The sequence below is a fragment of the Gorilla gorilla genome, chromosome X (genome assembly GCF_029281585.2).
Source record: "Gorilla gorilla gorilla isolate KB3781 chromosome X, NHGRI_mGorGor1-v2.1_pri, whole genome shotgun sequence".
Lineage (NCBI taxonomy): Eukaryota > Metazoa > Chordata > Mammalia > Primates > Hominidae > Gorilla > Gorilla gorilla.
The window spans coordinates 131095189-131118112 of record NC_073247.2 but is presented as its reverse complement, the minus strand read 5'-3'; the positions used below and the strand labels follow the sequence as shown (position 1 = coordinate 131118112).

General features: G+C 46.8%; 1 protein-coding gene across 1 annotated transcript in view; it reads right to left on the bottom strand.

Moving 5' to 3' along the window:
- The window catches only part of SLC25A43 (solute carrier family 25 member 43), a 47196-nt gene extending 25247 nt beyond the window's left edge, over positions 1–21949 (bottom strand). The window contains exons 1-3 of the mRNA XM_004064772.5: positions 21569–21949; positions 14148–14389; positions 10523–10695 (exon numbers count right to left, since the gene is read on the bottom strand). Of these exons, the coding sequence (XP_004064820.3) occupies positions 10523–10695; positions 14148–14389; positions 21569–21843 (690 nt within the window). The 5' untranslated portion in view covers positions 21844–21949. The remainder of the gene's footprint in view (positions 1–10522; positions 10696–14147; positions 14390–21568) is intronic.
- Between the last annotated feature and the right edge of the window lie 975 nt (positions 21950–22924).

Here is a 22924-nt window from a genome sequence, read left to right as displayed (position 1 = left end):
CCACAGGTTTCACAGGGCCGACTTCAGCGCTGAGAAATGAGTGGATTTTGGTATCAGAGAGGGATTCTGCAACCAATGGCCTGCAGACACCTAGGGATGACTGTATAAATTTGATGGTGCTATGATTTGTCAAGCACTTCCAGCCACCATACAAAGCGCCAGGAGGCTGGAATGAAGAGGAGGTGTAAATCAAAATGGTGTCAAGAATTTTTCCTTCTGTCCTTTTAGCATATTTGTCTATCCTGAAACGTTAACGGCTGTTTGCACTGAGATGCATAGAACCTGATTGCTAGGGTAGGAGATGGAAGACAGTGCATTCTCAGAGCAAAGTGCATAGACAGTTTTAGACAGGGGACATGCAGAGGTTTTCTTAGGGCAGCAGGTTGAGCAGGAGGCAGGCTTGGGTGTTCTTACCTTCATCTTGGGTAGGTACAACCACACGGACTTGGGACTCACCCAGCAGACAGTGAGATCTCCTAAGCTGTCCCTAAACTTCATTTTTAAACAAGTATTAGATGTCTGCTACATGAGGCTGTGTGTTGTGAGGATATACAAATGTGTAAGACATACTTCCCACAGGCAAAGAGTTTGCAATCTAGAGGAAATAAGGGACACAAAAGATTATAACAAAAGGAAGCATGTGGCATGGGCCATAAGACAGCTCTAGCAAGAGTGAGCCATTCAGGAGCGGGAGACTACTGCTTGGGGAGATGGGAGAAGACTTCAGGAGGTGGCTTTGGTAGTGAGGGAACAGCAGGGCAATAGTGTTAAGATGGGAAGAGGTAGGGCATGGAGAGAAATGCCATGGAAAAGAAACTGGCTGGATCAGAGGGCACGTATAGGCTAAAAGCATCATTTAAAAGGGGTTATTTGGCCGGGCACGGTGGCTCATGCCTGTAATCCCAGCAGTTTGGGAGGCTGAAGCAGGTGGATCACCAGAGGTCAGGAGTTCGAGACCAGCGTGGCCAACATGGTGAAACCCCATCTCTACTAAAAATACAAAATTAGCTGGGCGTGGCAGTGCATGCCTGTAGTCCCAGCTACTCGGGAGGCTGAGGCAGGAGAATCACTTGAACCCGGGAGGCGGAGGTTGCAGTGAGCCGAGATTGCACCACTGCACTCCAGCCTGGGCAACAAAGCGAGACTCTTGTCTCAAAAATAAAAAGGGGGTGGGTGGTATTCACCCACAAAGCTCTTAGAACAAAATAACTATGCCCTTGGGGGTTGGGTGGGGGACAGTGAAAATACGGCATCTGCAGTTATTAACTGAGTAGACTGTTAGTTAACTCAGCTTCTCTTGCCCCAGAATCCCCTCTGAAGTGGGCTGGAGCACCTCCATTGTGGTTCTACAAAGGCAAAACATCTACCTTGATCCATCAAGACAGGACAGCTGTTTTGGGGATGGGAAAAGCCAACTCATTTCTTAAACAACAGGTATGTGCTACAGTAGGTCAGAAAAGACAGCCATCACTGAGACAAACCTCAGTTGAGCCTTTAAGAAAATTGGGACAGATGTTCCAAGACAGAGGTAACCTCATGAACAAAGGCCTGGTGACTGGAATGTGAAATGCACTTAGTCTTCAGGGCTTGGGAGAAGGGGCTAAGAAGATTAGTTTGATGAACTTGGAGGCTTGAATAGAGCAGAGGTCATACAAATGTGTGTTTTGTTTAGCCCAGCCAGTACTTAACAATTTTCATTTGCCAGCAGTGAAAAACTGGGAGATTTTACATAAAAATCTGGATTTTAGACTCCTTTGAAAACTGGGCCTACATTTCTAAATGGCATCCGTCCTTTGGAGAAAAGGAACTGGCCACAGCCTCTACTGGCTCTCTCTCTTCCTTTCTGTTATCCATATTTAGATGCAAATCACATTTTGTGAGCACAGTGAAGTTTAGCTCTCCAGAATGCTTTTGAAAGCCATGATGGCTCAGAATGCATTTGAAGCCTTTTTTTTTTTTTTTTTTGAGATGAAGTTTCGCTCTGTCACCGAGGCTGGAGTGCAGTGGCACAATCTCAACTCACTGCAACCTCCACCTCCTAGGTTCAAGCGATCCTCCCGCCTCAGCCTCCTGAGTAGCTGGGACTACAGGCACCTGCCACGATGCCCACCTAATTTTTTTGTGTGTGTTTTAGTAGAGACAGGGTTTCATTATGTTGACCAGGCTGGTCTTGAACTCCTGACCTCAAGTGATCCACCCACCTTGGCTTCCCAAAGTGGTGGGATTACAGACATGGGCCACCAGGCCCAGCCTGAAGGCTTATTCTTTACAGGGTGAGTGTATGTTATCTGGATTTCCCTACATTCTCTTTTTCATGTTACTTCCAAGTTTCTGCAGGCATTTGTTTTTGTAACTTCTTATATAAAGGGCCTCTGTGCAACAAGGATCGCACAGTTGGTAAGGGAAACATGCCAAGCCAAGGGGCTCAGCCTTTTTTCTCTGGGGACAATCAAGAAGGACACAACAGGCTGAGTACAGTGGCTCATGCCTGTAATCCCACCACTTTGGGAGGTCAAAGCGGGAGGATGGCTTGAGCCCAGGAGTTTGAGACCAGCCTAGGCAACATAAGGAGACCAGGAGACCTCATCTCTACAAAACATTTAAAATATTAGTCAGGCATAGGTGGCGCATGCCTGTGGTCCCAGCTACTTGGGAGGCTGAGGTGGAAGGATTGCTTGGGCCCGGGAGGTTGAGGCTACAATGAGCTGTGATTGTGCCACTGCACTCCAGCCTGGGAGAGAGAGCAAGACCCTGTCTCACAAAAAGAAAAAAAAAAAAAAAAAAGGATCTAATGCAGACAGATCTGAGAAAGATTCATCTGACAGAATCCCATATGGGCTGGGCTGGAGAGGACTGAAATGAGCACTGACTCTGGAGACAAGCTCCCTGGGCTTATATCGCAGCTCAATTACTGGATGGGTGAACTTGCAGGCTACAAAACCTTTCGGTGCCTCAGTTTTCTCATCTGTAAAATGGACTTAATAATAACAGTGCCCACCTTGTAGGGCTGTTATAAGGATTAAATGAGATAATGAACACAAAGCACTTAGCACAGTGCCTAGTACATATTAATATTCAATGCTTAAGATCATTTTTAGAATTAATCCTGGAGACCAATGAGGAGATTACTGTAATAGCCTAGATATGAGCTGATAAGGTCCAAGATTAGGGCAAGAGGCAGTGACAAAAAGAAAGACCAGCATGGGAATGTTAGGAATGAAGAAGCAACTGGGCTCAAGGTTAAACGGGTGAGGGGAAGGGGAAGAGTCAAACACAAGTTGTGGATTTCCAGCCTGAGTCACTGGGGCAATGATGGAATTGAAATGGAAAACTCTGGGATAACAGTGTTAGGAAAAGAAGAGGTCAGCTTGATGCACATTAAGTTAGAGGTGACAGTGGGGATATGATAGCCAAATAGTGATGTCGAGCAGGCTGTGGGAAATGTGGGACCATGGCTCAGAAGGGAGGTCAGGATTGAAGATGTAGATATGAACATGAAAAACTACAAGAGGGGATGAGCACCCTGAGAGGGAATGAATGAAGTGACTGTGTCCAATTCAACAAAGGTAACCCGAGGTGTCGAGCATCTCTATTTGAGTAGGCTGGGGCCTCTGTTTATTCACTGACCATGTATATTCTGCTCAGTCAGCTGTACCACTCGGATACCACCTTTGTCCTTCATCTTATGTGCTTTCAGTTCAAATGCTGACCTGGCCCAATCCTGCTTACCTTGTGAGCTGTGATGGGGTCAAAGTCCACTGGGGTATAAAGCAACAGGCTCACACTTGGTTTTATATTTGATGAAATGGAGACACCTAATATGGGCAATAGGGGAGGGTGTCAGGCAGAGTTGTGGGGGGACCGAACATGTGTCTGGTACCTCCCTCCTGATCCTTTCAGAAGGCCTGCCAGATTCCAAGGCTCCTACATTCTCAGCTGCTCCCTGGATTTTCAGGGCAGTATTCCCCAGCCTATCTCCCTCTCTTCTTCACATGCACCTGTGCAGAGAGCCATTTTCTCAGGACTCCCTGGTTCTTATTCGGGGTGCACAGATTAATCAGATGAATTCATCTCTGTCAATATTTTACCCTTCCTACTTGTTCTCTCAATACACTAAGTTCTGCCATCTCTTCTGGCCCAGGCCCTGGGCTAGGTATGGGAGATAGACAAAAAGGCCAGGCTATACCTGGAAGGGCTTGAGCTAAGATGCACTGAAGCGTGGAGAAGGGGATTTCAGGCAGGGTGGTTGGGGTCCGTGAAAGCACACCAAGTTGGGGGCACCTCATTCCGTGTGTGCACAGGCCTGACCCACCCCCCTTCCCACCAGAAGCCATTCTATCAAGACATGCACATGCATAATTTATTTACCTCTCCGTTCTCTAGCATGCCAGCCAGGAGCCAAGGCAAGAAAAGGAAAAAGGGATAAAATGAGTGTAAGCATGGTGAAGGAAGGGCTCAGCTGGTTAAACAAGACTTCTGATTACTGTCATCATGTTCAAAAGAGTTCCAACCTGATGTGCCATTAAATGGGCTGTGTGTGTCTAGAGAAAAGCATATTAAGAGAAAGAAACATCCAGACAAAGGGGCCAGTCAGTGCAGGGATCGAGAAAAATTCCCTGTGTAGCTCGTTATCCAACAGACACCTGCCATTGATTTGCTTCATGACAGGCCGTGCAATGGGGAAAGCCAATGGAATGCAAATGTTGCCATTAAGTGTGCTCAGGTCAGAGCAGCCCAGTGGCCCTGCAAAGGTCCCTCGTTACTTATTCTGCTGGCAAACCCTGCCTGCTCCAGCGAGGACAGACTGTTATTAAAGCCCTCTCTTCTTGGTGAATTTGGAGTGTGTGCTTTGTAGGACAAGTAACAGTAACAACAAAACCAACAAGTTTAGCATTAGCCTGTGGTTTCTAGGCCTCTTATTCTCCAAACCAAAGATGGATTTCAAGCAGGGATTATGAAGTTGTTAACTGGACAGAGATCACCGAACTTCAGGCTCCAATCAGGTGATGCTCAGCTACTCTCCATTTACTGCAGTGACATCTAATGGCCAGAGAAGCCCAATGCCATGTTTGCATTTAAAAGCAGCCTGCAGTTCTGTCTTGGGGGTGAATTTTTTTTAACATAGGGTGGACAAAGTATTAGTATGTTTATTAACCCCTGCAAAATAACACTTTCACTGAAACCCTAAAAGTTCACCTCCTATATCTTTGGATGACATTTATATTGTTATTCATAATTACATGTTGATCCTATTTTGTGAAAACAGTGCAATTACCTCTTTGGATTTTTTTTTTTTTTTTACAACCATCATGACTTTGCGTCTATTTGAAACTTCTTCTTATGCTCTATATATGCATTATTTGGAAGGCTCCCATACAAGGAAAAAGATGATCAGGATTACACCCAAATACCCACTTCTAGTGTATCTTACCCCAGTTTATAGTGGGTTGTTGTGGTAGGAGTATAGAATGCAGATGGTGTAGAATGCAGTGTTGGCTGGATTCTCCCAGATGAGGTCACTGTTCTAGCTCTCAGGAAGAGAAAGCAAAACTAAGGTTTATGGGGAAGACTGGGACCCTTACCCCATCCCATTTAGATGTCATTGAACTTCATCTGAAACCTTTTTCTTTTCTTTTCTCTTTTTTTTGAGACAGAGTCTCGCTCTGTCACCCAGGCTGGAGTGTGGTGGCGCAATCTCAGCTCACTGCAACCTCCGCCTCCCAGGTTTAAGTGATTCTCCTCTCTCAGCCTCCTGAGTAGCTGGGACTACAGGCACGTGCCAACACACCTGGGTAATTTTTTTGTGTGTGTATTTTCAGTAGAGATGGGGTTTCATCATGTTGGTCAGGTTGGTCTTGAACTCCTGACCTCAGGTGATCCACCCGCCTCGGCTTCCCAGCTGGGATTACAGATGTGAGCCACCGCACCTGGCCTGAAACCCTTTTTCACGGACTAGCCCTACCCCTTGAGGCTCAAGGCCCTGGTTGTTTTGGACTGGCCCACTATGGGGAGGAAGCTAAGCTGGCGAAGCCTTGAACTAGGCATGAAGTGGCAGAAAGTGCTGGAGAGATGCCCCTGGCAGTGAGAAATTCTTAGGACCAGGATTTAAAAAAAATGAATAAAACACTTACAGTATATCATACTTCTTTCCTACCCTACTTCTCCCCAGATTTTTTAAGAGAAACTATTTTTTTGTTTGTTTAGAGAGAGCATAATTTCCCTTTGAAGAAAACAACTTTTCTAAGGTTTGAACCAGATGAAATTGCTGTTTGAATGACGTCAACAAAGTTGAATATTGGTAATTTCATCTGGTTCAAGCTAAAGAAAGAAGATTGAAAGTAAAGGAGAGACATACTGTGTCTCTGAATAAAAGATGAAATATTTTACATAAATTACTCCAAGTGTATGGGTTTTACATAATTCCAATCATAATCACAAGGTAATTCTAAAGTTATCAGGAAGAACAAATGCCCGAAAATAATCAAGGAAATGTTGAAAAGAAAAACAATGAGGAGGGCTATATTCCACTAGACATTAAAAGGTGTTTTTTGGCCGGGGACTGTGGCTCACGCCTGTAATCCCAGCACTTTGGGAGGCCAAAGCGGGCAGATCATGAGGCCAGGAGTTCGAGACCAGCCTGGCTAACATGGTGAAACCTTGTCTCTACTAAAAATACAAAAACTTAGCCGGGCGTGGTGGCACATGCCTGCAGTCCTAGCTACTCGGAAGGCTGAGGCAGGAGAATCGCTTTAACCTGGGAGGCGGAGGTTACAGTGAGCTGAGATCACGCTACTGCACTCCAGCATGGGCGACAGAGCGAGACTCCATTTCAAAAAAATTTTTTAAAAAAAAGACATTTTTCTAAAGTTATGGTCATTAAGATAGAGACCCTAGAATAGATATAAACATTTAGTATGTGGTGAAAGCTGCAGCACAAAGTAGTGGAGAAAAGAATTATTCAAAAAATGGTGCTTAAACAATTGGTAAACTATTAAAAAAAAACTTAGATGACTGTTTCACATCATGCACCAGGAAAATTCTTTTTTTTTTTTTTTTTTGAGATAGGGTCTTGCTCTGTCACCCAGGCTGGAGTGTGGTGGCACAAATATGGCTCACCGCAGCCTCTACCTCCAGGGCTCAAGTGATCCTCCCTCCTCAGTCTCCCAAGTAGCTGGGACTACAGGTGTGCACCAGTTACAGGTGTGCCCAGTTAATTTTTGTATTTTTTATGGAGACGGGTCTCACCATGTTGGCCAGCTGGTCTCGAACTCCTAGCCTCAAGTGATCCTACCTATCTCAAACTCCCAAAGTGCTGGGATTACAGGCAGGAGTCACGGCACCTGTGCACCAGGTAATTTTTTTTTTTTTTTTTTTTTGAGACTGAGTCTTGCTCTGTTGCCCAGGCTGGAGTGCAATGGGATGATCTCAGCTCACTGCAACCTCCATCTCCTGAGTTCAAGTGATTCTCTTGCCTCAGCCTTCTGAGTAGCTGGGACTACAGGCACGCACCACCACACCCGGCTAATTTTTGCATTTTTAGTAGAGACAGGGTTTCACCACGTTGGCCCGGCTGGTCTCGAACTCCTGACCTCAGGTGATCCGCCCACCTTGGCCTCCCAAAGTGCTGGGATTACAGGTACAAGCCACTGCACCCTGCCACACCAGGTAAATTCTAAATGTATTAAAATGTTAAGTGTAAGGCTGGGCACAGTGGCTCATGCCTGTAATCCCAGCACTTTGGGAGTTTGAGATGGGTAGGATTGCTTGAGTCCAGGAGTTTGATACCAGCCTGGGCAACATGGCAAGTCTCTGTCTCTACAAAAAATACAAAAATTAGCTGGGTATGATGGCCAGGCACGGCAGCTCACCCCTGTAATCCCAGCACTTTGGGAGGCCAAGGCAGGCGGATCACGAGGTCAAAAGATTGAGACCATCCTGGCCAACTTGGTGAAACCCCGTCTCTGCTAAAAATACAAAAAAAAAAAATTAACTGGGTGTGGTGGCACGTGCCTGTAGTCCCAGCTACTCAGGAGGCTGAGGCAAGAGAATTGCTTGAACCAGGGAGATGGAGGTTGCAGTGAGCCGAGATGGTGCAACTGCACTTCAGCCTGGCAACAGAGCCTGACTCCATCTCAAAAAAAAAAAAAAAAAAAAAAAAAATTAGCTGGGTGTGGTTGTGCATGCCTGTAGTCCCAGCTACTCAGGAGGCTGAGGTGAGAGAATCACCTGAGCCTGGGAAGTCGAGGCTGCAGTGAGCTGAGATCGCACCACTGCACTCCAGCCTGGGCAGTAGTGAGACCCTGTCTCAAAAAAAAAAAGAAGCCAAGTGTAAAAATCACAACTAAAAAAGTATTTAAATAACATATAAGTGAATAGTCATAGGATCATGGGATAGAATAGGCCTTTTAAGCAGAAAAGCAAAGTCAGAAACAAAAGATAATACTAATAGATATAATTAGATAAAATTCTAAAAATATGTACAACAAAACATCACCACTCCAGCCTGGCCAACATGCTGAAACCGTGTCTCTATCAAAAATACAAAAATTAGCCAGGCGTGGTGGCAGGTGCCTGTAATCCCAGCTACTTGGGAGGCTGAGGCAGGAGAAATGCTTGAACTGCTACTGCACTCCAGCCTGGGCGACATAGCGAGACCCTGTCTAAAAAAACAAAACAAAACAAAAACCCACCACCACCACCAACACATAAACAGCATTAGAAGCCAAATGTCAAACTGGGAAAAATATATGAAATGTATGACAAAGGGTTAATATCTTTAATATATAAAGACTTCTTACCAATGAATAGAAAAAGTTGAATATTCTAGAAAAATAGGGCAAGGACATAAATACAAAACTTGCAAGGAAATACAAAGGGCCATTGCAACCTTGCTTATAATCAATCAAATTAAAATTAAAATGATGGGATACTATTTTTCAGCTATTAGGTTCACAATGATTTAAAAAGTGACAATTAATATTGATAATTAATATCAATGAATATTGAGAGTTTAGAAGCTGAGCCACTGCTTTAGTGCTGGTGGAATTACAAACTTACAACCTTTCTGGAGTGCACATTTCACGAAGAGTCTTAGAATTGTTCATATTTTGTGACCTATAAGTCAATTTCTAGGAATATAGCCTAAGGATATCATCACAGATATGAAAAAATGCAAAGGTTTTCGTTACAATGTTAGTATAACTCAAGAATTAGAAAAAGCCTAAATATTAAAAAAATGAGAAATTGTTACATATTTTTGGCACATCCATATGGTGGAATATTATTTGATAATTAAATACTTAATGGCCCAGGGAAATACCCATTATATAATAAGTGAAAAAAGGATACTAGTTTTTTTTTTTTTTTTTGAGATGGAGTCTCGCTCTGTCACCCAGGCTGGAGTGCAGTGATGCAATCTCGGCTCACTGCAACCTCCATCTCCCAGGTTCAGGGGATTCTCTTACCTCAGCCTCCCAAGTAGCTGGGATTACAGGCACGTGCCACCACAACCAGCTAATTTTGTATTTTTAGTAGAGACAGGGTTTCTCCATGTTGGTCAGGCTGGTCTCGAACTCCCGACCTCAGGTGATCTGCCCACCTCGGCCTCCCAAAGTGCTGGGATTACAGGCATGAGCCACCGTGCCCGGCCTGATGCTGCCACATTTTAAATGCAGTTCCTTCCTCAGCGAGGGAGTCAGGGATGCTGGACCCTTGTTAGCTACAGTTCCTAGCTTATGTTGGTCCTATCCAGTCTGCTTCACTGAGGTAAGGCACAGTGAGGAAACCAAGAGTGGCATCCTTGCTGTGGAGGCAGCAAGGACAGGCTGCATTAGCAGGCTGCATTTCATATTCTACTCTCTGCTGGTCTTGGAGGAAGGAGAGCCACAAGTGATATAATCAGGAAGTCAGGAAAGAAAAGAGAAGCCTCATCTGGAGGCTTCTTTTTTTTCTTTCTTTCTTATTTTTCTTTCTTTCTTTTTTTTTTTTCTTTTTTTTGAGACAGAGTCTTTCTGTGTCGCCCAGGCTGGAGTGCAATGGCGCGATCTCAGCTCACTGCAACCTCTGCCTCTCAAGTTCAAGTGATCCTCCTGCCTCAGCCTTCTGAGTGGCTGGGATTACAGGCGCCTGCCACCACGCCCAGCTAATTTTTGTTTGTTTAGTAGAGGCGGGGTTTCACCATGTTGGCCAGGCTGGTCTTGGACTCCTGACCTCAAGTGATCCACCCGCCTCCGCCCCCACAAAGTGCTGGGATTACAGGCGTGAATCACCGCGCCTAGCCTGGAGGCTTCTTAAAAGACCAAAAAACAGAGGATGGGAATGAGGAGGCAGCCGGGGCTCAAGCCAACAGCTCTGAGGTTAGCAGCAGAAATGCCACAGAGTGGGGGTTTGCACAGTATTTGTAAGCAGTCAGAAGCTCCTTGGAAACCTGGCATCACTTGGGGTCAGTGTTCTTTGCTGTTATTACCCGACCACAAACACTACAAAGCACTCCACCCCCCACCCCACTCTGATAACTCCTCACCTGCATCTTTCTCTTCACGGTCTCAAAGGGAAAGGAGAGGGTCTGGGTCACTGCAGCAGCCAGACAGACATTAGCAAAGTTCTGTGGGAGAGAGAACTGATCTCGGGGTCCGTTCCAGATTTTCTCCAGGTTCATGTAAACAAGAAGGGAGCCAGCAGAGAACGGGAGAGCACCTGCGAAACAAGGCCAGGGAGAAGCTGCTGCTGTCTTGGGAAAACACTGGCTTGAGAACATAAATTCCTGGGGGGATTCTGGGGAAAGAAAACAGGAGGGGCTCTGGGGTTGCTAAAATCCCTCCAACCCAAGGAGCATGAGGGAACTTTCTTGAGTGAGGATAATGTGCTATATTTTGGTAGGGGTTGTGTCATTTGTCAAAATGCATCAAATGGTTCACTAAAGGTTTGTCCACTTTACTGGATGTAAATTGTACTTTAAAAAACAACCATACGGCTGGGCGTGGTGGCTCATGCCTGTAATCCCAGCACTTTGGGAGGCCAAGGCGGGAGGATCACCTGAGGTCAGGAGTTTGAGACCAGCCTGGCCAACATGGTGAAACCCCATCTCTACTAAAAATACAAAAAGTAACTGGGTGTGGTGTTGGGCACCTGTAATCCCAGCTACTTGGGAGACTGAGACAGAAGAATCACTTGAACCCAGGAGGCAGAGGTTGCAGTGAGCTGAGATCGCACCACGGCACCCCAGCATGGGTGACAAGAGAGAAACTCCATCTCAAAAAAAAGAACCATACACAAATATTGAACTCTCGTTAATGACACACATGTTGAAGGGTTTAGGGGTGAAGTGTATTGATATTTGCAAGTTACACTGAAATCATTAAAAAAAAAAAAAAAAAGGTGGGCTGGCTGAGCACAGTAACTCACGCCTGTAATCCCAGCACTTTGGGAGGCCGAGGTGGGCGGATCACTTGAAGTCAGGGGTTCAAGACCAGCCTGACCTCGTCTCTACTAAACTCCATCTCTACTAAAAATACAAAAAGTAACTGGGCGTGCAGGTGCGTGCCTGTAATCTCAGCTACTTGGGAGGCTGAGGCACGAGAATCGCTTGAACCTGGGAGGCAGACGTTGCAGTGAGCCAAGATTGCACCACTGCACTCCAGCCTGGGTGACAGAGCAAGATTCTGTCTCAAAAAATAAATAAATAAATAAATAAAATAAAAATGGATTGATGAATGGCTGGAGGGATGAATAGCAAAATGTTAATTGTAGCATCTAGATGGTCCATGGATGTATACTCTAGATTTCTTTTAATTTTTCTAGATGTTTGAAACTTTTTTTTAATGTTTGGGGAAAAAATCACTCAAGTAAAAAAAGCCAGTGGGCAGCACCTCATTATGTTTTGGAGGACAGGAGGGACTGATCTCTAGCTGAGAAGGAAATATTTTATGAAAACTGGAAAGTGAGAGACTCTCGATGGTGAGGGAGGTCACCTGACCTCACCTTTGGGAATGACATGGTCATATCATGGCCCAGTGGGCACCCTACACCGTGTGGCTTCCTCACCTTTCTAAGAACTGAGATGGTGAGTAAGTAATATAGTAGGTGGCACTTTCACAAATTTCCAGAACCTTTAGGAGCCATCTTTAGTTTACAGAGGGACTAAATTTCTCCCTCAAAATGAAATTTAAAATAGGGGATAATACAAGTGAAATTGCTTATCTTTAGAAAAATGTAATGTTTATTTAATTGGCTCACCAACCTTCCATTTACCTTCATTCAGAAAATGTCTGGAAAGCTTAGGTTATATGCCAGGCCCTATGCCAGGTGCTGGGAATCGAAAGAGGAGCAGGCTAATTTCTGGAGATGCTCATCATCGAGGAGAACAGACAGCCAGGGCAAAGTCAGTATAACATCCCTGATGTGTGCCACAACAGGGGGGCTATATGAAATGCATTAGGTACACAAGGATCAAAGGGATTAATTTTGCCTGGGGGAGTCAGGAGGGACTTGATGAAAGAGAGAACTTTTGAACTGGGTCTTGAGGAATAAATAGAAGTTCATCAGACTTTGACAGAGTGGAAAGGCAAAGGGAATAGCATGTATAAAGGGAGTGGTATTTCCAGGAAATCCAAGTTTTTCTGAAGGGCTGGAGCATGAATGCAGGTGGAGGTGTGGCAGGAGATGAGGTAGGACAGACTGGCAGGTGCCAGGTCTGAAGGATCCAGAATGTCCTAAGGAATTTGGGCTTTCTCCTGTAGCTCAGGAGTCGCTGAATACTTTTAAGGAGAGCAGTGAAATGAGGGCCGTGAAACGATGAAACTGCACGTGGAGAGATCACCTCAGCCAGGCAGCGGTGCACGGGGAAGACTGGGGCAGGAGATACCAAGAGTGGAAGCAGGTAGGAGCCGGAGTCTGTGGGAGACCCTGAGAGTCTGAGTTGTAAGGACCTGTGGGAAAGAGGATGAGTCAAATCGACGGGACTTGGTGATTCAAGTGGGGGTGGAGTGAGAGGAGAAGTTGAAGTGATCCCTAGGCTTTTTTTTCTGGCTTGGGCCACGGGATGAAAGGAAGGTAGTCTCATTCATTAGGGAACACAGGAGGAAGAGCTAGTTTGAGACCAACGAGGACATCAGGGTTAATCTTGAATTTGATGTGCCTAGGGAGCACGGAGGTGAAGGTGTCCAACAGCAGGGACTCATACTACCATTGGGAATTGGTGTCAGTCAGGGGCTAACAGAGGGCTCTGGAGTTCTATTGCTAGTTTCTCCTGCTTTCTATCTATGTGGACTTGGGCAAGTTACTTAGCTTCCTGAAGCATCTATCTCCTCATCTGTAAAATAAGGCCTCATGAGAAAGCGCATGCAATGAATTTGGCCCAGTACCCAGAACATGGTAAGTACTTCCCCCCAAAAGTTGGCCATTGTTACTAAAGAGGTAGAGAATGAGGGTCACAGAATACACTGACACTTGTTTAAGCCATTAGCATAGATGAGGCCACCTAGGGAGGGTTTGGAGGATGAGAAGCAAGCTAAAGGGGAGGGTAAAAAGAAAGCTAAGGAAGGAGCCCAGGGGAAGAGCAACATGTAGGGGCTGGTAGTATCAGACGACCCAGATGGGCCGGATAAGTCAGATAAGAAAGAGCTGCCAGAGAGATGGGAAGACACCCAGGACTTGGAGGGGTCCTGGAAACCAAGTTTCCAGAAGAAGGAGTGGTCAACCTTATCAAATGCTGCAACCAAGTTCAGATAAAGGGCAAAAGTCTACTGGATTTTGCAATTGGGCCATAAATGTGTAGCTCTGGCAAAGGTTACAAAGACCCCAGAAGACACAGTTGCTACCCTAGTTGCCCTCATGGCATATCAATGTGTATGTACACTGAATACTCCTTCTGCAGTCAGATGGAGAGTGGTTAGAATTGCATTCTTACCAGTTTGCTGAGTCACCTCCACTTTCTGGTCTACTCCCCTCCCCGGGATGTAACTGGCCAAAGTTTAGGAGTGGAGTGTATGGCTATGGAATAGAATGAAGCTAATTGCCTCTATGTAGGTTGAATCCATATAACCTTGATCTCAGTAAAACTGATTTAGTGGCTCACAAAGGTATACAATACATTTGTAATTTCAGAGAACATAGCCTTTTCTTGGACAAGGTGAAAAGGTCCATCTTACCTACAACAGTGAGGGAAACCCCTCGATAAAGGGCAAGAAACCCTTCCTGTTGGTAAATAGTAGAAAAAGCATGGAGGAGCCCCCTGTACGACGGTTCCAGTATGTTCTGCATGATCAGCCGGGTTTTGATGAGGTCTGTAGGATATGTTACAATGGTGGAAACCATGCCTGCGAGACTCCCAGCCATGATGGAGCTCCACTGGGAAATGTGGCCCAGGTCATCTGTGAACAGCACAACAAATCTGGGAGAAAATAGAGGGAAAGGCCAGAGGAATCAGCTATGGATTGTGCTAGAGTTCTCTCCACTAGTTCTTGAAATATTTTCCAGCATTTCAAAGTACTTTACAAAGTGAAAAGTTACTATAGTACTATATAAGCATTCATGAATAATACATTTACATTTTTCTATATTTATATGATGCTAGTTGGCTATAAGAGATGCCTAACTTTCTTAATTTACATCTATCCCAAGTCCTTCCCACTTAAAGCATTTTCTACTTTTATCTACATAATTGTCAACACTGGCTTGCCTGTGGGGTGTAAATGCACAGAAGTACCTGGTAAATACCAATTGGAGTGCAGTCTTTCAGTTCTGTTGAAACTTAAAAAGGAACAAAATTTCTTCAAATGATAACTTTGAGCATCTCAGTAATTACGTTTTTTTTTTTGAGGCAGAGTCTCACTTTGTCGGCCAGGCTGGAGTGCAGTGGCACAATCTCGGCTCACTGCAACTTCCGTTCCCCAGGTTCAAGCAATTCTCATGCCTCAGCCTCACAAGTAGCCGGGACAACAGGTGCACGCCACCATGCCCAGCTAATTTTTGTAGTTTTAGTAGAGACGGAGTTTCACCATGTTGGCCAGACTGGTCTCGAACTCCTGACCTCAGGTGATCCGCCCCGCTCGGCCTCCCAAAGTGCTGGGATTACAGGTGTAAGCCACCGCACCCGGCCCAGAACTGGGCACTTTGGGAGGCCGAGGCAGGCGGATCGCCTGAGGTCAGAAGTTTGAGACCAGTCTGGCCAACATGGTGAAACCCCATCTCTACTAAAAAATACAAAAAAAATTAGCCAGGCATGGTGGCCTGTGCCTGTAATCCCAGCTACTCGGGAGGGCTGAGGCAGGGGAATTGCTTGAACTAGGGAGGTGGAGGTTGCAGTGAGCCGAGATTGCGCCACTGCACTCCAGCCTGGGCAACAGAGCAAGACTCGTCTAAAAAAAAAAAAAAAAAAGAGATAAAATATTTTTATTCTAGCCCAGCTCTGTTCACTTACCTTTGATTCCAAACTCTCCCTATCCTTCTCCCTTTCTCCCTAGCCCCACTCTCTGGTAGAAAAAAAAAATTTTTTTTTTTTTGAGACACGGTCTCACTCTATCACCCACGCAGAAGTACAGTGGCATGATCTGGGCTCACTGCAACATCCACCTCCCAGGATTAAGAGATCCTCCCACCTCAGCCTCCTGAGTAGCTGAAACTACAGATGTGCGCCACCATGTCTGGCTATTTTTTTTTTTTTTTTTTTTTTTTGTAGAGATAGGGTTTCGCCATGTTGGCTAACCTGGTCTCAAACTCCTGGGCTCAAGTGATCTGCCCGCCTCAGCCTCTCAAAGTGCCGGGATTACAGGTGTGAGCCACTGTGCCCGGCCTATCTTTTTAAAATGAGAGCATCCCCAGTTCCTTAGCCTTCAAACCTCCAGTGAGGAGGTGCATTTCCTGTTCTTTCAGTTGCCCATAGGCCAGGGGCTGCTGCATGAGAAATAAGAGTGGGCATTCAGGTGAAACCATTTAAGGGGTTCTAGGCTAGCTCTTTTGCTTTCAAGTAAACACTCACTGATTAAAAACATCTTCAAGCTGCAGGAGTCTTGACTTCATTTTGTCAACCTACCTTAGCCGCATTAACTGAAACAGTCATTTGAGTTAATCAGCTGCTTTTAAACATACAGGGAAGTAAAGGTGATGTGGTGCTATGATACATACATTGGTTTTCACCCATGGTTCCTGGCTCCTAACTTCCCTAGTCCTTGTTATAATGTTGGGGCACTTTAGGTCTCAGGAAACAGAATCTTTCTCTCTTTGACCTTCTCCTGCCCTCCTTTTACCTGCCCAAGGTAGGACTCTAATCTGATTGTGGGTTAAAAGATCCTCATTCCAGAGAGGGTCCTGCCCCATACCCTAGAGCAAACTTGTCCAACCCACAGCCCACAGGCCGCATGTGGCCCGGGATGGCTTTGAATGTGGCCCAACACCAATTTGCAAACTTTCTTAAAACATTATGAAATTTTTTTGCAATTTTTTTTTTTTAGCTCATCAGCTATCGTTAGTGTTATTGTATTTTATGTGTGGCCCGACAATTCTTCTTCCAGTGTGACCCAGGGAAACCAAAAGATTGGATACCTCTGCCCTAGAGAAAGGAACGCTGCATAGAGGCCAAGAAAAGTCTGAATAGACAGGCCTTGCTGGGTTTAGATCATGTGCTTTTCATCCAATCACATTTCTACATGGTTGTCAATCATGCCTCTGTAATAAATCTTCCATAAAAACCCGAGAGGACAGGGTTTGGGAACCTTCTGGATGGCTGAACATGTGGAGGTTCCTGAAGGGTGGCGTGCCCAGGGACGGCATGGAAGCTCCATGCCCCCTGCCCCTTACCTCACCCTGCCCATCTCTTCTCTGTATCCTTTGTGATATCCTCTGTAGTTAACTGGTAAACATTAACTATTTCCCTGAGTTCTGTGAGCCTCACTAGCAAATTAATCGAACCCAAAGAGGGGGTCGTGGGAACCCCAACTTGAAGCTGGTTGGTCAGAAGTTCTGGAGGCCTGGCTAGGCATGGCAGCTCATGCCTGTAATCCCAGCACTTTGGGAGGCCGAGGCGGGCAGATCACTTGAGGTCAGGAGTTCGAGACCAGCCTGGCCAACATGGCAAAACCTTCTCTTTAGTAAAAAAATTACAAAAATTAGCCGGGCATGGTGGCGGGCGCCTGTAATCCCAGTTACTCAGGAGGCTGAGGCAGCAGAATAGTTTGAATCCGGGAAGCAGAGGTTGCAGTGAGCCGAGATCACGCACTGCACTCCAGCCCGGGTCACAGAGCGAGACTCAGTCTTAAAAAAAAAAAAAAAGTTCTGGAGGCCTGGACTTGTGACTAGTGTCTGGTTGGGGGCCATTCTTGGGGACCAAGCCCTTAACCTGTGGCTTGGTCTGACATTATGTCCAGGTAGACAGTGTCAGAACTGAATCAGAGGACACCTAGTTGGTGTCCATTTATCAGAATGTGGGGTTCCCCACACTCATTTGGTCACAGAAGTCTTCTGTGTTGAGGGTTGTTGTTGTGGTGTGAGAGCAGAGGAAAAACCAAGTTTGACAGAGGTTTTTCTCAAACAGGTGGCATTCACCAACAGACCATCTGCCTCAGTTGTACTGCCTGCCTGCCCGCTTCCTCGTTCCTCCCTCTTCTATACCCTGGCCAGTCAAGTTGGAGGGGGACCTCAGGAAGGACAGGGGAAACAGAGGAAGTAGAAATTTTTGACTGGGGCTGGGCGTGGTGGCTCACGCCTGTAATCCCAGCACTTTGGAAGGCCAAGGCAGGTGGATCACGAGGTCAGGAGTTCGAGACCAGCCTGGTCAACATAGTGAAACCCCGTCTCTACTGAAAATACAAAAATTAGCCAGGCATGGTGGCGTGCACCTGTAATCCCAGCTACTCGGAAGGCTGAGGCAGGAGAATCGCTTGAACCTGGGAGGTGGAGGTTGCAGTGAGCCGAGACTGCGTCACTGCACTCCAACTTGGGCGACAGAGCAATACTTCTTCCAAAAGAAAAAAAAAAAAAGAAATTTTTGACTGGAGGGGTGGTCTGCAGTAAGCTGGAACCACCTAGAAGGTGGAGTTTGAAATGCCCAAAGAAATACCATTTATTCTCCTTGTCCCACTCTTATTCCCCATCCCACTTGGTCACTTCTAGGGCATAGTTAATTCACTACTCATTTATTGAAGGTCTACAATGTATCAGACCCTGTGTTAGTCCTCAGCATAGAGCCTAAGGGAGTTCAACACTTCTGACAAGGAAATGACTGGTAGGGGCAAGCGGAGAGGAAACAGGCCCTTAATTCACTGAATGACTTGATGAACTAGGAGGAGGAGCCGTATTTTATATCAGTTTCTTTTATAGAGTCTCAATATCAAATATACACAATTAAAAAGAAGAACCATAGGAAGTCCTTTTTTCGCAGACTTCTCCCATCTGATACAGAGATAAGTCCTATCAATTGTTCCCCTTAGAATCTCAGAGTCAGGGCAGGCAACCCTGATAATCCACCAATGACGTCACCTCAGTCCATGCATCTTAAACTTTTGATTTGCTAGGGCGGCACTGTTCCCTTTTCTGTTCTTCCTCCCACCCCCACACACACATGCACAGAAGCTTTTTCCAGTGAGACTGGATACACTGGTGAATTGCAGCAACCCCTTCCTTTCAGCCAGCACAGATACAACACACACCCTGGATATGTGTAATTAGAACTGCCAATACTTCAACCTAACAGGTTAGTAGCCAGTGCAGCCAAACATAAGCTCATGAAGTGCTTATTCAATAAAGAAATAGTGTTGGTTACGAACAATTTCAGAGCTGCAGGGACCCAAACTAACGTTTATTAGATAAGATAGACAAGCGGTTGTGAAGTTCCGGGGCGGGGGGGTCTTCTATTTGATACATCTGAAAGCCACCCATTACAATAACCTAGCTCCCAATAGACTACTGAGTGGACTCTTGATCGTCAATCCAACTAAGCAGATATTTCTGCTGTGCAATGGTAGACAGAGACCTGAACTAAGGAGCCAGAAGACTTGGCTTCAAGTTCCAGCTCTTCCATTAATTGCATTTGTGGACAAGTCACTTAACTACCCCATTCCCTGAACATTCTGGATGTTTATGTTTTGTTCAAACCCATGATCACAGGCCCCCAGCCAACTGTTTTGCAAATTCATGGTCAGAAAAGAGTAGAAATGAATCAATATAATGATGAATCAAGAGTATCATGTTGATGTAGGAAGGATGGCATCGCGATTAATCAACCACTTTGCTTTCCAACTATGCCTTGCCATTCACCAAAATACTTCCTTTTAGTTTTCAGAAAGAAAATAATCCTGTAGGGGAAAAAAAATTCCTAGCAAACCTAGCCCAGGTAAGTCTCTGTTCTCCTTCTCCCACACATCTCCTCCTCTCTGCTCCCATGGTCACCTATTGCTGGTGCCCTCAGCTGCTATGTGGACTAGTGCGACAGGTTCCTAACTGGCCCTGCTGTCTCCACTCTTCCTCCTCTCTAGTCATCTTACTCTGCCATGATGTGACGATCATTTCCATTGAATTGCTTTAATCACAACACACCTCCCCCCACCCCCCCACAAAAACCTCCCACAGCTACCCTTGGATACCAAGTCAAGTCCAAATCCCTTAATCCAACCCTCTAATATCTCATTCCAACCTGCTTTTCTGGTTGGATTTCCTGTTGTGCTGCTTGCCTTCCCACCTCTGTGCGTTTGCTGACATCAACTGCAGTATCTTTCTCTCCATCTCTGCCCAGCAGACTCCTACTCATTCTCCCAATGCCAAACTCAAATTTTTTTCTACTCTATGAAGTCTTCACATTTTCTCCTCCTCATCGCTCATCAGAAGGGTACATTTCTAGAGCACATTATCCATGACAATCACATGCTACCTTGTGTGTTATGGTCATGGACATATTAGTCTTACTCTTCTATTACTCTGTAAGCTCCTGGGGCAGAGGGACCATGCCCCTTCCATCCTGGCATTGTCCTCAGCATCGTGCACACAGTGGGGACTTAATGTAGCCTAACTAAATTAGTGTCAAATGGATGCAGGGAGGCAGCATGATGTAACAGAAAGACTATGAGATTTGGAGTCAGAAGGCCAGGTAGTGGAGCTCAGCTCAGTCACTGACAAGAGGTGTGATCACTCTGAGCCCAATTCTGCATCTGTAAAACAGGCACAATGCTTCTTGTCCTATGGACCTTACAGGGCAGGAGGCAGGAGCTTAAAAAATCTAATGTGCGTATACTAGGTGCTTAGCAGAAGAGCCACAATACTTAAACCAGCCTTTGAAGTTCTGCCCCCCACCCCTCTGGACATATTTTATCCCATCCAAAGGAAGATTTCCACACTACTTTGTAGAGAAGAGGGTGAAGTGGGGGAGAAACTGAGTCATTAAGACTCAGAGGAGAACTGTTTACAGACTGCAGGCCAGATGTTGATGAGGGCAAGCAGAGGTGGGGAGGAAAAAGGGCCTTAACTAAATGTCATGGTCCCACCCACGAGTCCCTCTGCAGAGGAAGAGAAGGGAACTCTATTTCCAGGCAGAGGCAAAATGAGTACTGGCCTAGAGGCCTAGGTAATAAGGATGATTCCGTTCGGCTTCCACCTCTGGCCTCCCAGGTGAGTGACAGTGTCAAGGCAAAATCCTTTGACTATTAGCCACCAAGACTAAACTATGCGGTCAAGACCGACTCTCCCAAATGTGGGCTGTTTGTCTAATTCAGAGCCAAGGCGATATCAAAGATGCCACTGTGCCCACTGAATGAGGAATGACCGTCCCCCCAATACAGAAACATCTCTGCTTCCTGAAATGCCATCACTACCAATTCATTCTTTCAGGCTTGGTTTCCAGTTCAAATGCAGGTACCTCTGAGCTCGGTGGAAGCTTTAAGGCTGCATTTACACCTTTAGATCTTTTCCTAAGGAGCAGCTGTTGATGTGGGAGAAGGTGGAAAAGGCCCAAATAAATGAGGCCAGTGGGGTGAAGCAGTAGGCTGAGGGGGCCGTTCTCAGCTTGGGGAGGGGAAGCTGCAGCCTCTGTCGGAGCCTGAAGTCAAGCTTCATTTAACTTGGGGAGATGTGTGGGCAAAAATCTGCGGCCTTTTCGTATCGATGGATTGGGTCCTTTCCCCACACCAAGCACTTTCTTCTCGGGGCTTGGGTCACACAGACAAAAACACCTTTAAAAGGGTCTCTCTCTTCCTAAGCCAGCCTAAGCAAAAGTTTCCAAATTGGAGGACGGTGGAAATGGTTAGGACTCATCTCTCTGGAGAGCTTTTCATTCCTTTCCTCCAAATCCTTTGCTGCATTCCACCTCCTCGCCCGGTCCAATCCGGAAAGCCTCTCGGACCAGGGCTGCGGACCACAAAACTGCATCTTGCAGGGCGGTAACCCCAAGAGAACGTGAAAAGCATTGGGGCTGCACTCTGGGGGCCATAGAGGTGGCCCACCGCCCCGAGGGGTCCCCAGGTGATCGACAAGGGGGCCGTCCCTACTCCAGGACCCCGAGTCCAGGCAGCAGGGCGGCGTCGGGCCGCGGCTCCCCCACCCCACCCCCGTCCGGCCTCCCGGTTCCCCGGCCCCGCCCGGCTCTTACTTGCGGTAGGCGGCGAGCTGCACGGCGCTGCAGGGGAAGAGGCGCAGGCACGCCACCGCGTTCCCCTTCCACAGGGCCCGGAGCCCCTCTGCCTGCCACACCCGGTGCCCTGTGGCCCACGGTCCCCGGGCGTGGCCTCGCACGACGCCAACCTGGGCCAGCACGGTGGCGAGCTCCAGGGGCGCGGTGAGGCTGAGGCTGAGCGTCCCCGCCAGCCCAGCGCACAGCAGCCTTTGGCCGCCTGTCAGTCGGCCGTCCCGCCTCCACGTAGCCATCGAACCCCGACCCAGGCCCGGGAGACCGCGTGGCTCGGGCCTGGGGCTCTCCGGCCACGGGCGGAGGCGGCGGGCCCCGGGCCCCAGGCCCCGCCCGGCATGGGGCGGACCCGCATGAGGGACGGGAAGCCCCGTCCACGCCCTAGCCTGGCCCGAGGCTGGTCGGGGGTAGGGCGCGAGGGCCTGAAGGGTCCGGGGTCCGAGGCCGCGGATATCATGGGCATAGTCTCCCCAGTTGGCAAGGCTCGAGTAGCGACTTTCAGTTGCGAAACAGTTACTGTTCTCTAAAGGCCCAGCCTGCTAGACATCTTGCTTCCTAAATGTTCAGTGCTCCCCCGCCGCCCCTCCCTGCCTCTCCTCTGGTTTGCCCCTTTTCTCCCTTTCACGTGCCACTTCTCTGCCTTCCTCCCCTGGCGCTTCCCTCCTCCTCCTCTTCCCTCCAACCTCTTTTTTTTTTCCTGCCTAACCAAAAAGCCTTGATGGTTTCCCAGTGCAGAAGGTAAAAAATTCTAACAACCACAGTTGCTATCTCTCAGGCACTTGTCAAGTACTGGGCTTTACAGACGTTCTCATGTAATCCTCAAAACGGCCCTAAGTACGTATGTCCTCATTGACAGAGGCTGTATGGGTGTGGGGACTTGAATCTGGACTCTTGAACCTGTGTAAGATTCTTGGCTCTGCAGCTTACCAGCTGTGGGACCTTGGGGAAGTCACTCAACCTCTGTGTGTCAGTTGCTTTATAAAACAGAGATTATAATTTTTTCCTCCTAGGGGTTGTTGTAAGGATTAATGAACAATGACTGGTATGGGTAAGCAGTTTATATGTGTTAGTTCTGATCAGGTATTCTTTTACAGGAGAGGAAACCAAGACACAGAGAGGACTTGCTCAGGCTCACACAGCTACCTACAAAGCAGAGACCGGTTTGAAATCTAGGTCGGTTTATGTCAGTTTCCACTAACGGCTACACTATATTTCTACTAGGACTGCAGAGTTAACTCCAGTAGGGACATTTTCAGTGGTTCTGTAAGCTAAGAGAACAATAGAGGCAAAGAATGGCTAAGAGAGGCTTGGCCAGAATCC